This window comes from Channa argus, chromosome 1 (genome assembly GCF_033026475.1).
Source record: "Channa argus isolate prfri chromosome 1, Channa argus male v1.0, whole genome shotgun sequence".
NCBI classification, from domain to species: domain Eukaryota; kingdom Metazoa; phylum Chordata; class Actinopteri; order Anabantiformes; family Channidae; genus Channa; species Channa argus.
In genome coordinates this window covers 37,640,312-37,656,506 of record NC_090197.1, presented here as the reverse complement: position 1 = coordinate 37,656,506, position 16,195 = coordinate 37,640,312, and the positions used below count along the sequence as shown (strand labels likewise).

At 38.6% G+C, this 16,195-nt stretch overlaps 2 protein-coding genes and 1 long non-coding RNA gene across 3 annotated transcripts; 1 reads left to right on the top strand and 2 right to left on the bottom strand.

Moving 5' to 3' along the window:
• Nucleotides 1-2,888: 2,888 nt before the first annotated feature.
• On the bottom strand, nucleotides 2,889-8,741 carry LOC137133991 (uncharacterized). The gene is made up of 3 exons (XR_010915363.1): nucleotides 8,606-8,741; nucleotides 3,477-3,588; nucleotides 2,889-2,975 (listed from the first exon to the last, which is right to left on the bottom strand). It is a non-coding gene; the product is annotated as an uncharacterized lncRNA (long non-coding RNA).
• bnip4 (BCL2 interacting protein 4) lies at nucleotides 8,117-10,820 on the top strand. Its single transcript, XM_067518259.1, has 6 exons — nucleotides 8,117-8,259; nucleotides 8,626-8,797; nucleotides 8,918-8,978; nucleotides 9,083-9,189; nucleotides 9,511-9,660; nucleotides 9,941-10,820. The coding sequence occupies exons 1-6, from the start codon at nucleotides 8,217-8,219 to the stop codon at nucleotides 9,981-9,983; spliced, it is 576 nt and encodes a 191-aa protein (XP_067374360.1). The 5' UTR covers nucleotides 8,117-8,216; the 3' UTR covers nucleotides 9,984-10,820.
• A 529-nt stretch (nucleotides 10,821-11,349) lies between these two features.
• Nucleotides 11,350-15,599, bottom strand: ppp2r2d (protein phosphatase 2, regulatory subunit B, delta). The gene is made up of 10 exons (XM_067518247.1): nucleotides 15,425-15,599; nucleotides 15,156-15,230; nucleotides 14,553-14,650; nucleotides 14,288-14,453; nucleotides 14,040-14,152; nucleotides 13,769-13,946; nucleotides 13,506-13,670; nucleotides 13,017-13,186; nucleotides 12,425-12,516; nucleotides 11,350-12,281 (listed from the first exon to the last, which is right to left on the bottom strand). The coding sequence occupies exons 1-10, from the start codon at nucleotides 15,429-15,431 to the stop codon at nucleotides 12,002-12,004; spliced, it is 1,344 nt and encodes a 447-aa protein (XP_067374348.1). The 5' UTR covers nucleotides 15,432-15,599; the 3' UTR covers nucleotides 11,350-12,001.
• Nucleotides 15,600-16,195: the final 596 nt, after the last annotated feature.

Here is a 16,195-nt window from a genome sequence, read left to right as displayed (position 1 = left end):
TGCCCAGAAGCATGTTATCTCCAACCCACCATCCTTCGCTCTTAACAAGCACAAGAACAATCATATGAAAAGAAAATTATGCCTAGGAGGTATTGGTGGCACAGCAATATTGACTGCACTTTATCATGAATTATAGCTGTTCATTTCGCGATATCATTAAATAATTCCCTAGAGTCAAACAGAAACCATGCCGCAATGGAAATATGAGTGACTGCTGCAAATTGCATTTTGAGCTTAATATCCACACAGGCTTATTAATGCGATGCTTTTCTAGACTTTGACTATTAGCCACATTCCTTTTTACCAGTATAGCAGTTTCAGTATATGAACCTGAAATAAAAAATGCAATATTCATTTTTGCTTTAATTCAGCAGACAATTAACTAATAAAATAAACAGGAGTGATTCCCATGACTCGCTTACTGGGACTTTGGTGTTCTGAGATTCCTGTGGTACACACTGAGTTTGGGATCAACCTTGAGTCTTAAAAAATAACATCTATTACTTACCACAAATGGACCTTCTGTATGACCTAAGAGTTCCCACGATCAATCTCACAAAGCCTTTCTGTGTGAGGATTTGTAGCAATGAGAATTTAATGTTTGTAAAATCATTATTAGAGATGCTGACAGCTGTTATCAAGTAGTTGTTTGTACTAATACTGAGCAATCAACATTATAAATCATTGAATACTATAAAACATTTGCAAGATAATCCTTAAAATATTTCTACTTGGCCATGATTCGTGGCCCTGATACAAAGTGTCTTGGAAGATTAAAGTGCAATAATTGCAATCTGAACAGATCATTTAATGAAAATGACAACTCTAACCACTGCAATGCTTAAGGAGCAGGATTCATTCATTACATTTTTATAGAGTATACTTAGCCACCCAGGAGAGAAATGAGATGCCCAAACAACCATTATGTTACTTGGCCAAAAGAAGAAAGAAAAAGAAGAGATCATAAAGTGTAATCTAGAGTTGAAAGGAAATAATTAAATAAATTGTCAATATCTCATGAGTTGCATGTTAAATGCAAACCTTAAAAACACTGGTGACATGGAAGTAATCATGTGTAACTGAACGTTTTCAAGCGTGTAATGTGTGTAGTGTATTTTCAGTTTTCTGCAGTTTACTTAACTTCAGTGTAAATTATAGTTGGTCACAAACCTTAAACTGTTAGTGGCATTTGCTATTCTCATTGTGTACGCATGTACATGTCTGCTTTCACTTTCTGCCCATACAATGATTTATTGGTCCTACTAAAGGCCACTTCAGAGCATCACAATGTATGCTTCTGACACCACATTTTATAAAACCAGGCTTTACAAAATGTTTGTTTTGGGCTGGAGTTCCCACAGCAACCAGCTTGCCAATCAGTCTTCTCCTAATTTCTCCTGCCTACAGCTCTTAAGTGTTTTTAAAACTGTCTCTTCAAGAGGCAGGTGGACTTTAAGACATGCAAAAACCTAAGGGGTGTTCAGAGGAGAGACTGTGAATATATCGGCAGAAGGACACTGAGGTTGGAGCTGCCAGGAGGGAAATCTAGAGGAAGACCAAAGAGGAGATTTATGGGTGAAGTGAGAGAGGACACAAAGCTAGTTGGTGTGAGAGAAGAGGCTGCAGGGGATAGAGTTAAATGGAGGCAGATGATTCGGTGTGGTGACCCCTGAAAGGGAACAGCCGAAAGGAAAAGAAGAAGACTGCAAACCAGATATTTAGAAACTGTTGAGACACGCTAGAATGTATTTTGACACAGGTACCAAGACCATACTAACCCGTTTAAATGAGCTAATGATGAATAGAGTGTTTTTAATTGAATGTTGGGTCATTCATTATGGATTGAGCACAATGCACCATGCACACTGGGGCATATAATACTTCCTCCCTCTTGAATTGATAAGGATGTAAGATAATCAAATTGCATTCTGAGGGATGAAGGAGCAGGAAGATCCTGTTTAATTTACCACAAACATATCTCATGCAATATCTGTTACGTAGTCTACTCATGCTCACCACTGAATCTACAATGGAAATTCTGTATAATGTAGCTCTTTCCCGGTGAAAAGTGAGGTGGTCAAAACATTAGAACCATCTCTTGTTATAATGTAGTCCAGTACGACACCACTACCCACTTTGGCCTCACCAATAAACACATATTAGAATTGTTACCTTTCTGATAGTTTCAACATAAAAACTGAGAAATTAAAACCTATAAAAGTAGAATTCATGGCAGAGGCACTGAATCAGATTCATGTATAATCAGTTACCTTAAAACTGACTGTAGGGCGGCTGTAGCTCAGTTGGTGACCCTGTAGTCCACGGTCCACAGGGTCAGTGGTTTGTGGTCCCGGCTATATGTCAAAGTGTCTCTGGGCAAGACACTGAACCCCCAACCACCCATTCCCATGCTGGTCCACGCCCGGTAGAAATTGGGGAGGGTTGCGTCAGAAGGGCATCCAGTGTAAAAACTCTGCCAAATCAACATGACAATCAACAGACAATGATTCGCTGTGACGACCCTGAACTTACGAGATAACCTGAAAGGACAAAAAAAATAAAAATCACCTTAAAACTGACTGACAATAAGTTAACATTTACTATAATTTCCTTTCTAAAACTGCAGGGACTACTTATAACAATGCTAGTTATGCTTTAAAGCAAATCCTCAATGATAACAAATTAAGCTCTGGCAAATCTCCTGCCCGGACACCATAATTCTTACTTAGCCATCATGTTCTGTCTGTGTCATCAATCACATCTAATTCCAGTCTGGCCTACTCTCTTCCTTGCACAAGCTTCTGCACATCACACCCTCCCCCCACCCCCATTCCACCAACATACTCCTGTATAATGTAAACTAAAAACATATGCAAAATAAACACCTACTCCTGATCCTACTATTATTGTACTTTATCTTTCTTCACTGGCCAGCTGGTGTGGACAGCCATTCATCTTTCAATATGCAGCACAGCCTAGGAACAGAAAAAACACACAAATGTGAGATCTTCTCCTTTACACCCTATGATGTACTACAAGGGTGGGTTTGACCTTTTTTGTCAAAGGGTTGGTCAACAATACAAGCTTACTGGAGACTGGAAGCATAAGTTGCAATATTTTATTAAGTAAGGTTAAAAAGGTTATTACTCCAACATGTGGCAGAGTGGAATCAATAAGGTTATTTGTTATAACTTACCTACACAGTAAAACTGTTGCTAAGGGTGTTAACAAGGATTGTGTAGGTACACATGTACATGTAATCCAATGCAGCAGGTGTGCCATTAATTCTACTCTGAAACTCATAGAGTTGATAATTCTACTCAGTGGTCAGTGGGGACGTACTGGAGGAAGGCACCTTAATGATGAGAAGTTCGCTTTTTGAATAGTCTGTACCATATGAACCATATGACTACTACTATTAATTTAGTAAAGCTATTTGAGTTGTATATTCAAACAAGCGTGATAGTAGCAGTTACCTCTAGTGCTCAGCAGATGGCGCTTTGTGCGGATGTCTTCAAGGTGATGTGTATGGGTGGATCTCACTTCCTCAAACATCATAATTAGGTCGCCTGAAGACTTCTTAGGTTCCTGGAACAGTAAATCATCACTTAATGCAGATGTTCACCATTCACACTGATACTGTCTATAGTTACTGATGATAATAGTAAATACAAAAATAGCTAAACATCTAGCTAAATGTTTGTATGTTGCCTGATGGTAATTTTGTTTTTGACAGTGATTTAAACGTAATTGTTCGTTCATTTTTTCAGTTACAATTTTGAGCTCCTTGAACTTTAATATTTCCACTTTGTGCTCCTCAGCTCAGAGGCAAACTGTGGTAATTAGTCCACTACATATCTTTCATTAGTTTAGTTAATGATTTCTGTAAAGCTCCAGATGAATTGACATAAATTGAATAGTTTTACTGTAAGTTCAGATATGCTATCACATTCGTGATCCCTGTGGGAAAAAACACATTTAAGCACTGATAACTGTAATCCATGAATTTTAACAAATGATGTGTGGCGTAACACTGCTTAAGTCTTTTGTCTCTGCTATCATCAGTGTTTGGTCTTCATTATTCCCGGCAAACTCAAAACCTGGAAAACTGCAAACGGATTTACCTGTTTGCCTCATGGACTCACCCATGGCCTTTCAAATCACATATCATCATTAATATTACTGTTAGTATTGTAGTTTTGATGTTTCTGTTCTTTAGGTTTTGATTTAATGTTAATTTTACTCTCCTGTTGTGGTGCCTAAACCACCCCTTGGGGATGAGTAAAATGTTACCTTAATGGAACCTTACCTTAAATTGTTTTTGAACTAAGAGAAACTATGGTAGATTAACTAAATAACAAACTAGTCAAATCTAGATAACCTAGCTAAAAGACCCACGTAGTTACCTAAGCTACATCCACTATCCACGGTTAGGGAACATATAACAGGGCAAACAATGGCCTTATTTGATTTATATCTGTGAATGCGAATCACAAGGTATGTTCCAATAACACCAGCTCCTTACACTTAGCCTAGATAGTTAACCTAGAATTAGTATGCTTCTTAAAATTGACAAACTGGCATAATTCACATAAGAAGCTTCTTAATCTTAGCACTGTTTAGGCAAGTTGGAAAAAACTGCACTGTTGGATGTTAAGCAACACATTTCCAGAGATCTTAATTCCTTTTTGTGAAATATATGTGGTGACCTAGTTAGATGTCGATATTAAACTAACTTTAGCATCAGTTGGGTTCGTTTCCCAACTAGTCCAACTTAACATTATAAAAATGACAGCTAGAAGTAACCAGTCTCTCTCCTCAATGTGTAGGATTGAGGGCCGAAAATGAGGAACATCGGGGCACCTATGTTGAACATATAGGCTATAGGGCACCATCAGGGTATTTATACAAGAAACATTACTCGTCCTTGTGCCACCAGTCTGGCAGATGAAAGCGCAATCTAATATTTCTAATTTCTCACAAGAAATGTTGGTTCTTCAAGCATATTGTTCTGCACAACGGTTACAATTTGTATAAAGTGTAAATTCAGTGGTGTTTGTTAAGCCAATGCTGCTGGGCTTACACTGGGGGCAAAGTAAGTCTTTCCTGTCTTTGTTGTTTAATGACTGTATATCATTCAACACATTTTATGTTGGAGCTGAACAAAGCTCTTATTTAACACTATGTAGCACACATTAAATAGCAAGTGAGCATAGAGATTGGAGGGGGAAGAAAACACAGTATAATGAATTCATGGAGGTACATATCCCATCTGGTGAGAGCTCTTTTGTAAGGAGAGGTTGGATGTGGAGTGGACCATTGGATTCATAAGCTTTAACAAAATTACTGCCTTTATTCCCTCCATTATATACTCTGACAGCCGTACATGGAAATCTAAACAACTTACACCCACACGAAATTATATTATTTGAAATGACGTGTGATACATAATTTATTATTTTTATTTATTGTTATTGCTTTTATTTAGCCTAGCTTTTGTTGTGCAGCATGGATGTATGCTTGTCTATTGAATCATCACTTTAATGTTATTGTACTACATTGAGCAGGACTGAACATAACACCTCCAATCAAGTCAATTATTACAATGTGATTGTTTTTTTTAATAAGAAAAATGTGAATTCTAACATATGTTTCTGTTGCCTAAATTGCCAGAAAATAAAATGAAAACATTTTTACTGGCTTAAACAATCCTGAATGTTTCTTCTTCAAACTTTTTCTTCCTATGATTCTTAATTGATTTGTCTATATTTCATTTGGCAACAAAATAATCAATGTGTACTTGTTTACAGTACTGTTTACCTCTAAACCGTAAGTAATTTTCACACTAATAAAATTGCTTAAACTGCTTACAGAATATAAAAATAAGATTAATTGCAAACCAAAACTCTGATGCAGCACTAAATGGAATTTACATAACATTGTTATTGGTAAGGAGAAAAGCTGCAGTAGGAGTTTTTTACTTGTTACCCAAGTAATTTATCTTGGTTTTAAAATGATCTATTAAGCTCTATATATTTGTATAAAACTTGGAGTGCCAGGAAAAAGAACACACTCCTCTTATTGTAGAAGTAATTCAATTTGGCAAGATTAATCAGTCATACTCATCTCCATGGTAGCTAACATATGGCAATTCAATATGCCAGCCTCAAATTTGGACTGGTTTCTTCAAGAAAACACAAGCAATAAATACATAGTACACCTTGTCTAGACACAGGACTCTGTTAGTCACTTTTGAAACAGTTAATGAAAAGAAGTAAGCAGAAATAAGGCTTTTTGTTTACCACCATTCTACTTCAAATTGGCAACTCTAAACTAGAAAGCATACATTAATGTAATTATAGATGGCTAGGGACACTGCAGGACAGAGATGAAGAAAATGCATGAGTGCAGGCAGTAAGTTGACAGAGGATAGGTGCTGCAACTAAAATTATTTTATTTATAAATGAATGTGGTGATTGATTAATTTGTCAAGAATGAGAAAATTGTGAAAACTGCCTACTATAATTTCCAGCAACCCAAAGCAAGATCTCCAAACATCCAACTTTAATCAGTTTAGTGTGGTGTGTATCAAAGAAAGCAATGAATTCTCACATTTTTGAGGTTGGGACAAAATGAATTGCGACATTTCGTTTTGATGATCAGTTTGCCACATGATTTATTATCGATTTATTAAGTGACTGGCACTCAGAATTTTCGACACTTAAAATAAAGTAAAAGATTTTTTAAAAATATTGCCACGAATCACTTTTATTTATGAAGTAATTTCTTTCGAAAGAATACGGTTTTGTGTAACTACCAACCCTTGCTTGTAAAATTAAAAAAGGGGGGGGCTTGTGGTTTGTATGTTGTTCCCAGCATCTTTTAGAGAACCTTCTGCATTACTTTCTTAGGATGTAGTCTGCCAGTGTCTTCCGTCTCTCCAAGTAATCCATGACTCTAAAAGCTTGAGATGAGGGCTCTGTGTAGACTTTTTGAGGGGTCTTTAATCTGTGACGTCCATGTAAGCATTTGCAGAATTTCTTGTTTGTCTTATAGTCGGACAAACTTTTTATGACACTGGCTGTATGTTTGAGGTCGCTGTCACACTGCAGACTAATTTTGGGCCACATCATTGCCAAGGGTGCAGCTACATCGTTTACCCTTGGCGGCAAGGTACTGGGTGTATGAGCCATCCAGGGTTTCCTCTGTTTTGTTTGTGTTGTGTATTGTAAGGTTAATTGGATTAAGAAGTATACGTATAGGTGAACTGATGATGTCATTAATTACATGATATGGTGCTATGGTGTTACTTTGATGTTTACCTTCTAGTTTACCTTTGTAGTTTAATTTTTAAGTTTGTTTAACTTGTTGTCAAGGAAACAATGCATACAACAATGGTTTGTTACAAGAGACGCAGTTCAGCTCAGCTATTGCAAGGGACAGACGTGGACGACAAGAGAGACAGTAACTGAAGCAAAAGAACTAACTTTAAGATAGTGAAGACCGCAACAAGGTAGAAGTGAAAGGTTCAGTGTGTAGCTATGGAGCCACACGGTTTCTTACTGTGTTCCGTGGATTTTTAAATCACTTTATGAAAACTTGTTTGATGGAATTGATTCGTGAACGTATTTGTGAAATTACTATTCGTAAACTTGTATTGTTGAATTTGTCTGTTATCGGCTTAAGTTGAGAAACGTGGAACCCAAGACATGTCCGATGTTCGCCAAACAACGATCTCTGGAGTGGATAATTGTTGGACCGTCAGATACGAGTAAGATCTACATTGGGTCTTGCACGCATGCCAGTCTCTGTGTAGGGGGGTTACCGAGGGAGGAGGCGTAAAAAGCATCACTGCCATCTGCAGACAGATGTGTGGAATTGCTGTAGCCTAATAAGTTTAAGCCGACAAACAAAACAATAAGATATGGCTGATAAATATGATTTACCAAATGTCTGTCTTGGAATCTATTTTGTATGTAACAAAGCGTGTTTGTGCGCATTCACGCACGCTTGTTTGGTTGGCAGACCGAGCTGTACGTGCCCACCTACGTATTCTCCTTTCAGAGCCAATCACGTTTTAGATCAACAGAATATTGCGTCATTGTTATTGTTGCAGTTGTAGCTCCAGCTGCTTACAGAGATTTCGCCACCATTTCGCTTCAAGTTGGGCCTGAATAACTGCGTAAACGTGTGGACCTGTAGGACATACCATTGCAATGTCGCTCCAGAAGGACATTTCAGCTGACGAGAGTTTGCAAGGTAAAGTATGAAGGACAAAACAGCTTGAAGCTTACCAGTGTTGGTGCTAGGGCTGGTGGATTGCGAAGGAAACGATTAAATGCTAAATCACGTGTAACATTAAAGCACGAGCTCCACGCTCGATATATTTAGTAGCCAGGTTGCTAGTGTAAAATTTGCTGTCACTCTTTTTTTTTTTTTTTTCAATGTACAAAGAAAACGTCGAGAGACAATTGCAAGAGGACAGGCCGTCATCCTAGTTAGTCAACGAAGCGTACTTGTAGCCTTGCAAAACAAAATGCCTTTAAGTTAAGGACAGTCCTTGTCGGTTTATGGTGACGCCTTACTGGACATCCATAACACTTACATGCGTGTATTTGATTCAAGGTTCCTGGGTTGAGCTGCATTTCAGCGGCACCTGCTCCCAAACAACCAGTCATCATGGAAGCCAGGAGCAAATCTCCCCGTCCTGTCAGGAGGGTGACGTGGAGAAAATGCTCCTGGATGCACAGCACGAGTCAGGCAGAAGCAGCTCCAGAGGAAGCTCCCAGTGCAACAGGTGTGTTGGAAAAGGGGGAAGCAGTCTCCATTTCTGGGTTGTGTAATACACATTTGCAAAGGGTGATACTCCAAAAAATATGTCTTAAGTGACCAGAGTTTCCCTGCGTATTTACAACAGCCCACTCAGAGCACAGACCCCCCTTCCTCTGTGGAGAGGTTCAGAGGGAAACAGCTCGCAGGTATTTGTTGACCTATAGCAAAGTGTAGTTTTGTAAAACATTTTTTTAAACATCTGTGGTGCCCAGGTTGATAATGTGTTCTGACAAAACAACTGTGTTTTTAGTCAGATGAAGACTTCCAAGAAAGAAGAAAGGAAGTAGAGAACCTGATGAAAAAAAATGCTGATTGGATCTGGGACTGGTCTAGTCGACCTGAGAACAATCCACCAAAGTATGTAGCTTTTATTAAGTTGAAAACTTGTATTGGTTTCAATTGAGTTATCTTGTTTAATGTATTTACAATTTTAAAAAGATGAGCTTTTTACACAACTATAAAGCAAATAACTAAACCATTCGAATTTCTATTCATGTAAAAAGTGGAAGTGGTTGCAGGCATGGTAGACGAAACAGGATTAGGAAATTGTAAAACCTTATTCTGTTACTCTAGTTACAGAATTTAAAGTAACTTATGTGTGAGCATATGTGTGTAGACTGACATTCATGGATTTTTATGTATTCACAGCAGTAAAAAAATGAATGTGCTCCTCTGTAGGGAGTTCCTGCTGAGGTACCCTAAGCGCTCAACCTCTTTGAGCATCAGGAACACCAGTGTCATGAAGAAGGGAGGCGTTCTCTCTGCTGATTTTCTGAAGCTTTTCCTTCCCTCGTTAATCATTTCTCACATCCTTGCTGTGGGCCTAGGGTAAGCGACACAATTTAATGTCTAACTGGCAATGTTACATTAGCTCAGAAATACTTAATAACCTTGCCTATATAACATATGTGGAACAGAAAGTAATAGTTTAATCAAAACAAAAAGACCCCAGAGAGCATAACCATGCTTATTGTTCAGGGTAGAAAGAGTAGATAAGTGGTAGCCTGTGGTATCCATATTGCTTGTGTGTGCTTTAATTATTTAGTGGGTAAAATGAGGAAACTGCTAGTATTATCTGCACCATTACAGAAAATGTCTCTTCTTTTAGCATATATATTGGAAAGCGCCTAAGCTCCCACAACACTTACTAAGATGGTGGTGCGTTGTGATGGATAATCACCGGTGACTTTCTTGGCATGCCTTAAAATGGGACCTTCTGAAGATCAAGGAAGATGTGGTGACCATTAGACATTGTGCAATTTGATTGAGTGATGAATGTTGCCCTCATCAGCATGGAGAGCTAAGGATCGGCCATTGCTGTGTAATGGGGTATAAACTCATGAACACAACATTGGCCAATCCCTTGCTCCCTGCTGTTGTCCCTGGCTGGAAAAGACTGTTTTCGCTGCTTGCTGCTCCTTATATCTGAACATTAGGAAACTGATATATATTTGTCAATGCCTTTTTGTTTTGCAATGAGGAAATCACGTGATTATTTAAAATGATATACTGCTAGCTGATTCTTTTAGATCAACTGTGGATAAAGGAAATTGTTTTGTCTTGCATATTTTCCAAAAATATAATTAGCTTGGTGTTGACGAGACTGCATCCATTACCGATTGCTCAATTTGTGCAAGTGTTAGTGTATTAAGCAGAGATGTGGACCATTTTATTCATGTATAAGCCTGTTGGATTTGCTAACTATTTAATCTGTAGAAACATGGGGCTATCAAAGAGTCAATATGCAGATGAACACAATTAAAATTTTATTGAACTTTGGTCAAAATAATAAACAAGTGAATACATTGCCACCATGTTAGGAATCAATGGACAAAGACAATGCATTATTATGTGTTTTAATGTCATCAGTATATGTTTTGTGTAGTCAACCGTCATTTTTGCATACACAACTATGGAGATGAGGTCCACATTTGTAATACGCAATTCAAATTTGGGTGACACCCCTAATAAATGAATAAGGACACATGTATGAGGCCTGTCTGAATTTCCTACTTAATACATGATCTGGAGGCACTATCACATAAACTGTATGGTGTGCAATCTTCCTCCTTTGTTTTCATAGACAGCCACATATAGCAGCAGTATATGAGGACATAACGCTATAAAATAGGATTTACAAATAATGCACATGAGGTTTGTAAAACGTTTGGGGACATAACTTGTAGCTGTCACTGATAGATGTAGGTATTAAGGCTGCAAATTCCCTTTGTCTTGGGCCCCATCTTGTGCCATGTAGTTTCCAGCCAGCATCCTAAAACATAGTCAAAAAAATAAAAATACCTAGAAATAAATCTCTTGACACAAACACATTATTGGTTGTCTAACAGTGGTTCTTAAACTGGTAGCCCCCAAATAGTATTTCCATAACAAGGTTGCTTGAGATCTGCTCAAAAGACAGTGGTGTGACTGGACATTTTTCCACCTCTCTACAACATAAAAACATGCAAAGCAATAAACATGTTTTAATACATACTTCTAAATTTAAAAACACATCTGTAGTTTTAGTTTCTTTTATTATGTGGATGACAAGGTGTATTTGAGTAGATACAGTCAGTGAATTTATGCCACTGTATTGACTGGGGTAAAGTAAAAGGAAGGAGGGAAGAAAAGAAACAAGTCCACTTTCCAAATTCATGGCCTCTTCCAACAGAAGTTGACCAGAATACATGGCCAATGGGTGGGGGTGGAGGGGGGGAATGTTACAGTTAGGTTTATTGGCCATTAATCCGCGCTTGAGAGGGCCCAAAATCTTTGAAATGATGTTATAACTTTGACGTCAGGGCGTCTGAGAGAGTTCTGTTGTTAAATCATGAAATGAAGGCTTAAAATGTCAACACAAACACCAACGTTCGAGAGTTTGACCTCTAGGGAGTGCCATTCCATCAACTGGACCCAAACTGCTTAAAAGCCTTCTGGGTCAGGGGGGCAATGTAGACTGCCCTGGTGCCAAAGGCAAAAACAACCTAAGCTCAGACTCAAAATAAAACAGACCTATGAATCAACCTCCTGTGGCAAAAAAAGTAGACGCGTGCTTTCAAATTCTTCACCAGGAGGACAACGAGGCTGTTTCTTCTTATACAGATAGACAAGTAGTAGGCTTAACTACACAGGTACGGTAAAAGCCCTATCCTCTGGAGCCGCAAATCTTCTAGTTGATTTTGTCCTGGAAAATGTACAAGTTGTTGGTGGCTGCCACAGCTATCACATTATCTTTGGGGTGCCAGGCAGTGTGGAGGATCTTCTTGTTGAAGTCCAGGCTGTCCACGCTGATCTCATCCTTCTTCCTCTTGCCACCAGTAGAAACTTTTCGTGGTTTGAGTGTAGCCCGGGGTTTGCTGCTCTCCCTGGAAGCCTCCAGTGTGATGTCCCGCCTGGTGTTGCGGTCAAACATTCGGAAGAAGTTGTTGTAAGAGCCGGTCATGATGGCACTGATGCAGAAAGGAAAATAAAATTGAGTACATCAATTTGACATACAAGCAAAACTGCTACCTGTAATTCTAACTACCCGACCCAGGAAAAACAAAAGTAGTATCACATAAAATAAGTCCTGTGCAAGAGCAAGGACACTTACCTATCACTGCCATTCCAGCAGCACTCAAACTTGTCAAAGATGCAGTCGTTTTCATACAAGGAGCAGAGTTTACTGCGAAGGTATTCATGGACCTGGAACAAAACATTAATGTACCTTAATGTTCACAAACACATCATTTCTTCTTTGGCATTGATAATTTACTGCAAAAGGGCGCCAGCTAACAGTACTTAAAGTGAGTATTGAACTTTTAACCCGTGTTTTTACAGCAGTCGATGCAAAAACTAAAATTGCTCTACTTAGCATTTTCAAACATTTCTCCAATTGTGTGGCTCAACACATCTGTGCCATTATTTTGGTGAGTCACACAGACGCTGCATGCCAAAGAACTATGCTCTGTTCTGACAGGATTATTTTTTACGTCACCATTAGATTATTAGCTTGGAAAAATATATTTTGCTAAGTGATTTGTAAATCTACACAAGACTATGCAAATCACAATCAAATGTTAAGTTTACATAACCTACAATAAGGCTCAAGTCACTTTATTAGAGATAGTCTTATAGTACTTACAGAATTTTATCAGTTACATTTTTAGCCACGAGATATATTTAGTATAGGTATATTTACGCACCTGATATGTCTCCACTGGCCTGTTCTCCATGTTGAGGTCCCAAACTTTGACGGAGAGGTAGTCACGTGTCATCATATAGCGTCCGCTGTGACTGAACTTCACGTCTGAGATGGAGGAGATGATCTCAGAGAAAAAGGATCGGCTGCTTGGATCCTCAGGCTCTTCAAAGACTTAAAATAAATGAAGAAAATTTCTCAATTTGACTTTTTCTAAAAATCATTTTTATCATGGAATTTATTGGACTATAAATAACTCCTCATAAAAACACTGGCTTGTTGAGGCAAATCAATTTTTTTATTATTAAATAATGAATAGTCTGTTCTAATTGATCAAATAATCATATACAAGCTAAATTTTTTTCCAAAAATGAGTCACAGTCACAATTTTGTGCTTTTTATAAATTATGATTCCATTTATCCAAATTTCGGTCAGTTAATGTTCCACCAATTAAACGGGAAAACACTGCACCACTAAGGTGGAGGTACTTACACTTTGAGTGCCTATCGCAGAGTGCCGCTGCTCTCATGTCACACAGGCGGATGGTGCCTTTGCTACTGCTGTACACAAATACGTTGCATTGGTGTGGATGGCACTCAGCAGCTGTGATTACTTCTGTCAATTCCTCCATGTTGGCGGGCTTGATGTCTACAATATCTAAGAACACACTGTTAAGGAACTAGATGTGTTATGTTTCATTATGATGCATTGCAATGACTATTCGTCTTTAAAATTTGTTTTGTGATAAAGGATACTAAAACTTCTGTCTGTGATTTCCAAGTGCCATAGATTTATTCTTAGGTCATCTGCAGAGAGGTACGTTTCGTGATCACTATTTACAGAAATGGAATTAATATGATAGGTGTGTGCATTTGCAAAGATCCTCCGTGGGCTTGCTTCTACCATGAGATCCATTGGCATCAGCACCGGTACCTGTAAAATACAACATGCATCTTTAGGTAAGATTTGTTTAAACAAAAAGTCAGATTCAAAAAGAAAATGGGCACGACATGTGAGGGAACATACCCGTAAAGAGGTGATTCTAAAAGGGTCTCTGAGTCGTCCATCTTCATCTTTCAGGTTGTAACCTTCTGCTCGTTTATCTCTTTCGCTTATTTTCCACAATTTGATAGTTTTATCTCACAAAAAAAGAGAGACAACATACAAATTTTAAAATATAGGGAAGAACAACTATATGATAGGTTACAGGTCACACAATTCCTACTCTAATTTCACCCATGATCAAAATAGATTAGTAATTAGCAGACACTTACCATTTGTTGAAAGTAGAAAGTGAGCAGCATTTTGTTGGGGTAGCCATCTTATTTTATTAATTTTTTCCTCAATTTCTAAACTTTTCAAATAGTCAAATTCTGGCTCATGACTTTGAAAAGTGCTATAGACGTTGTACTCCCCGCGCAGGTGTGGACGATTCTTGGACTGAAAGAGAAGAAAACCAAAAACAAACAAACAAACCAAATCAAAATCATAGGTAGCGTTGCTGGTGAAGATAACTAAATAATTCCATATGACTCTCACCTCCTGTTCATGTTGAAATATCACTACTCTGCCTCCTTTATCTCCAGTTGCAAGCAGCTCTCCAGTATAGTTGAACTCAACTGTTGAGATTATGTCAGCTGAAAATGGACACAGATGGGACAGTCAGATTTAATAGCTTCTGCTCTTAAGATAGTTCCAATGACAACCACTTTCGCGCTAATGGTATAACGTGAAATTCATTTTTCTCAAAAGACAGTAATTGGTACAATGGCGGCCAAACCCGCACAAAACAAGACACCCATTCATGTATGTATGAATGAATGAAAACAAGCATGATGTCACTCAACAATTGATGGACGCAGCACATTGACGTCACGAAGACGGTCGCTCCCCTTTAATAGCTTAGCCGCCACCTAGCTATACATCCAGCTAGCGGCATGCAGTTATTTACAGAAGAAAGGGCATTTGTACAATTGATATACAGACAGACTAATAGTAATCAAAACATTTGTCTTGTATTAAATCCCGTACGCCTATCTAGCTATCGTGCATCTTGCGAAGCCCACAGAGCATCCTCAGACCACCATCCAGCTAGCTGCCCACCGTTTTAGCCTAGCCGCCAAGCTAACGTTAGCTACATACCTTCCGCAACATCTTCATCTATTGCTCCTTTCACTTGGGAGAAACACCACTGAAAATCATTTCCTCCTGCAACTCCTGCAGAAAGAAAACACAGTTAGTTCGAATCTGATTGGCGTTTCCACTGGCGGTAAAATGACCTGAGAGTGAGACAGTTTGACAACTAGCAAGCTAGACTGCCAGCGCTAAGGTTGGCTAGCTAACTTGCAGATTCAGGCCATCACACACACCAAGTGAGGTGGATCCTTTCCCCCCCTTTAAAAGTAGCTTACCCGCCATTGCTTCATTTAGCAGCTCTTGCTGTACACAGCTTCCAATACTTAATCAACCAATGCGGGGTGGCACCGGAAAGTAGATAGCATCCACAATCAGCGTGAAGACTCGGGTCCAGATCTGTCAAGACCACGGAAATTATCCGTGATTTTTTTTTCTTCCAAAATGGCGCACAGTACATGGAGAAATGACGTCATGCACACATGCCACATCCTGGCTCCATCCATCCTCCGGAGCATCATATTATCAAATGTGCATTTATTGTGTATTTTCTATGCATTTGACTTTATTTCCTTACGTTACATATTTAAGCTCGACTCCTGAGCTCGTTAAAGTAAATGCAGCTGCTTTCTGATGGAGGGTGTACATCATCAACATGTACATCTTAGGAAGGCAGCCTACATATTTTTACCAATTTAAACTGAACTAAATCAAATTTACAAAAACATCCGTGGGCATCCATAGGCATTTTCTATTATTGTGTTCGTAGGTTAGGTATGTAACATGCATTTACTGAGCAGCCTAATTCCTAAACTTTCAGTAGAAATAGAAGTAACCTAGAACCAACAGTATTTATATTTGTAAATTATACTGCTCCTGATCAAACATTTTTTATTATCTGCCTGGTTATTGCTGTTGCTGCATATGATCTGTCCTAGCTCAGAAAAATGTATTTGAAGGATTCCTCCTTGTATTGGGTGGACAGTGGGTGACATCTAGTGGTGAAGTGGTGGAAGCTAAGTTTTGCTTGGTGTGTTGCACCTCCAAAG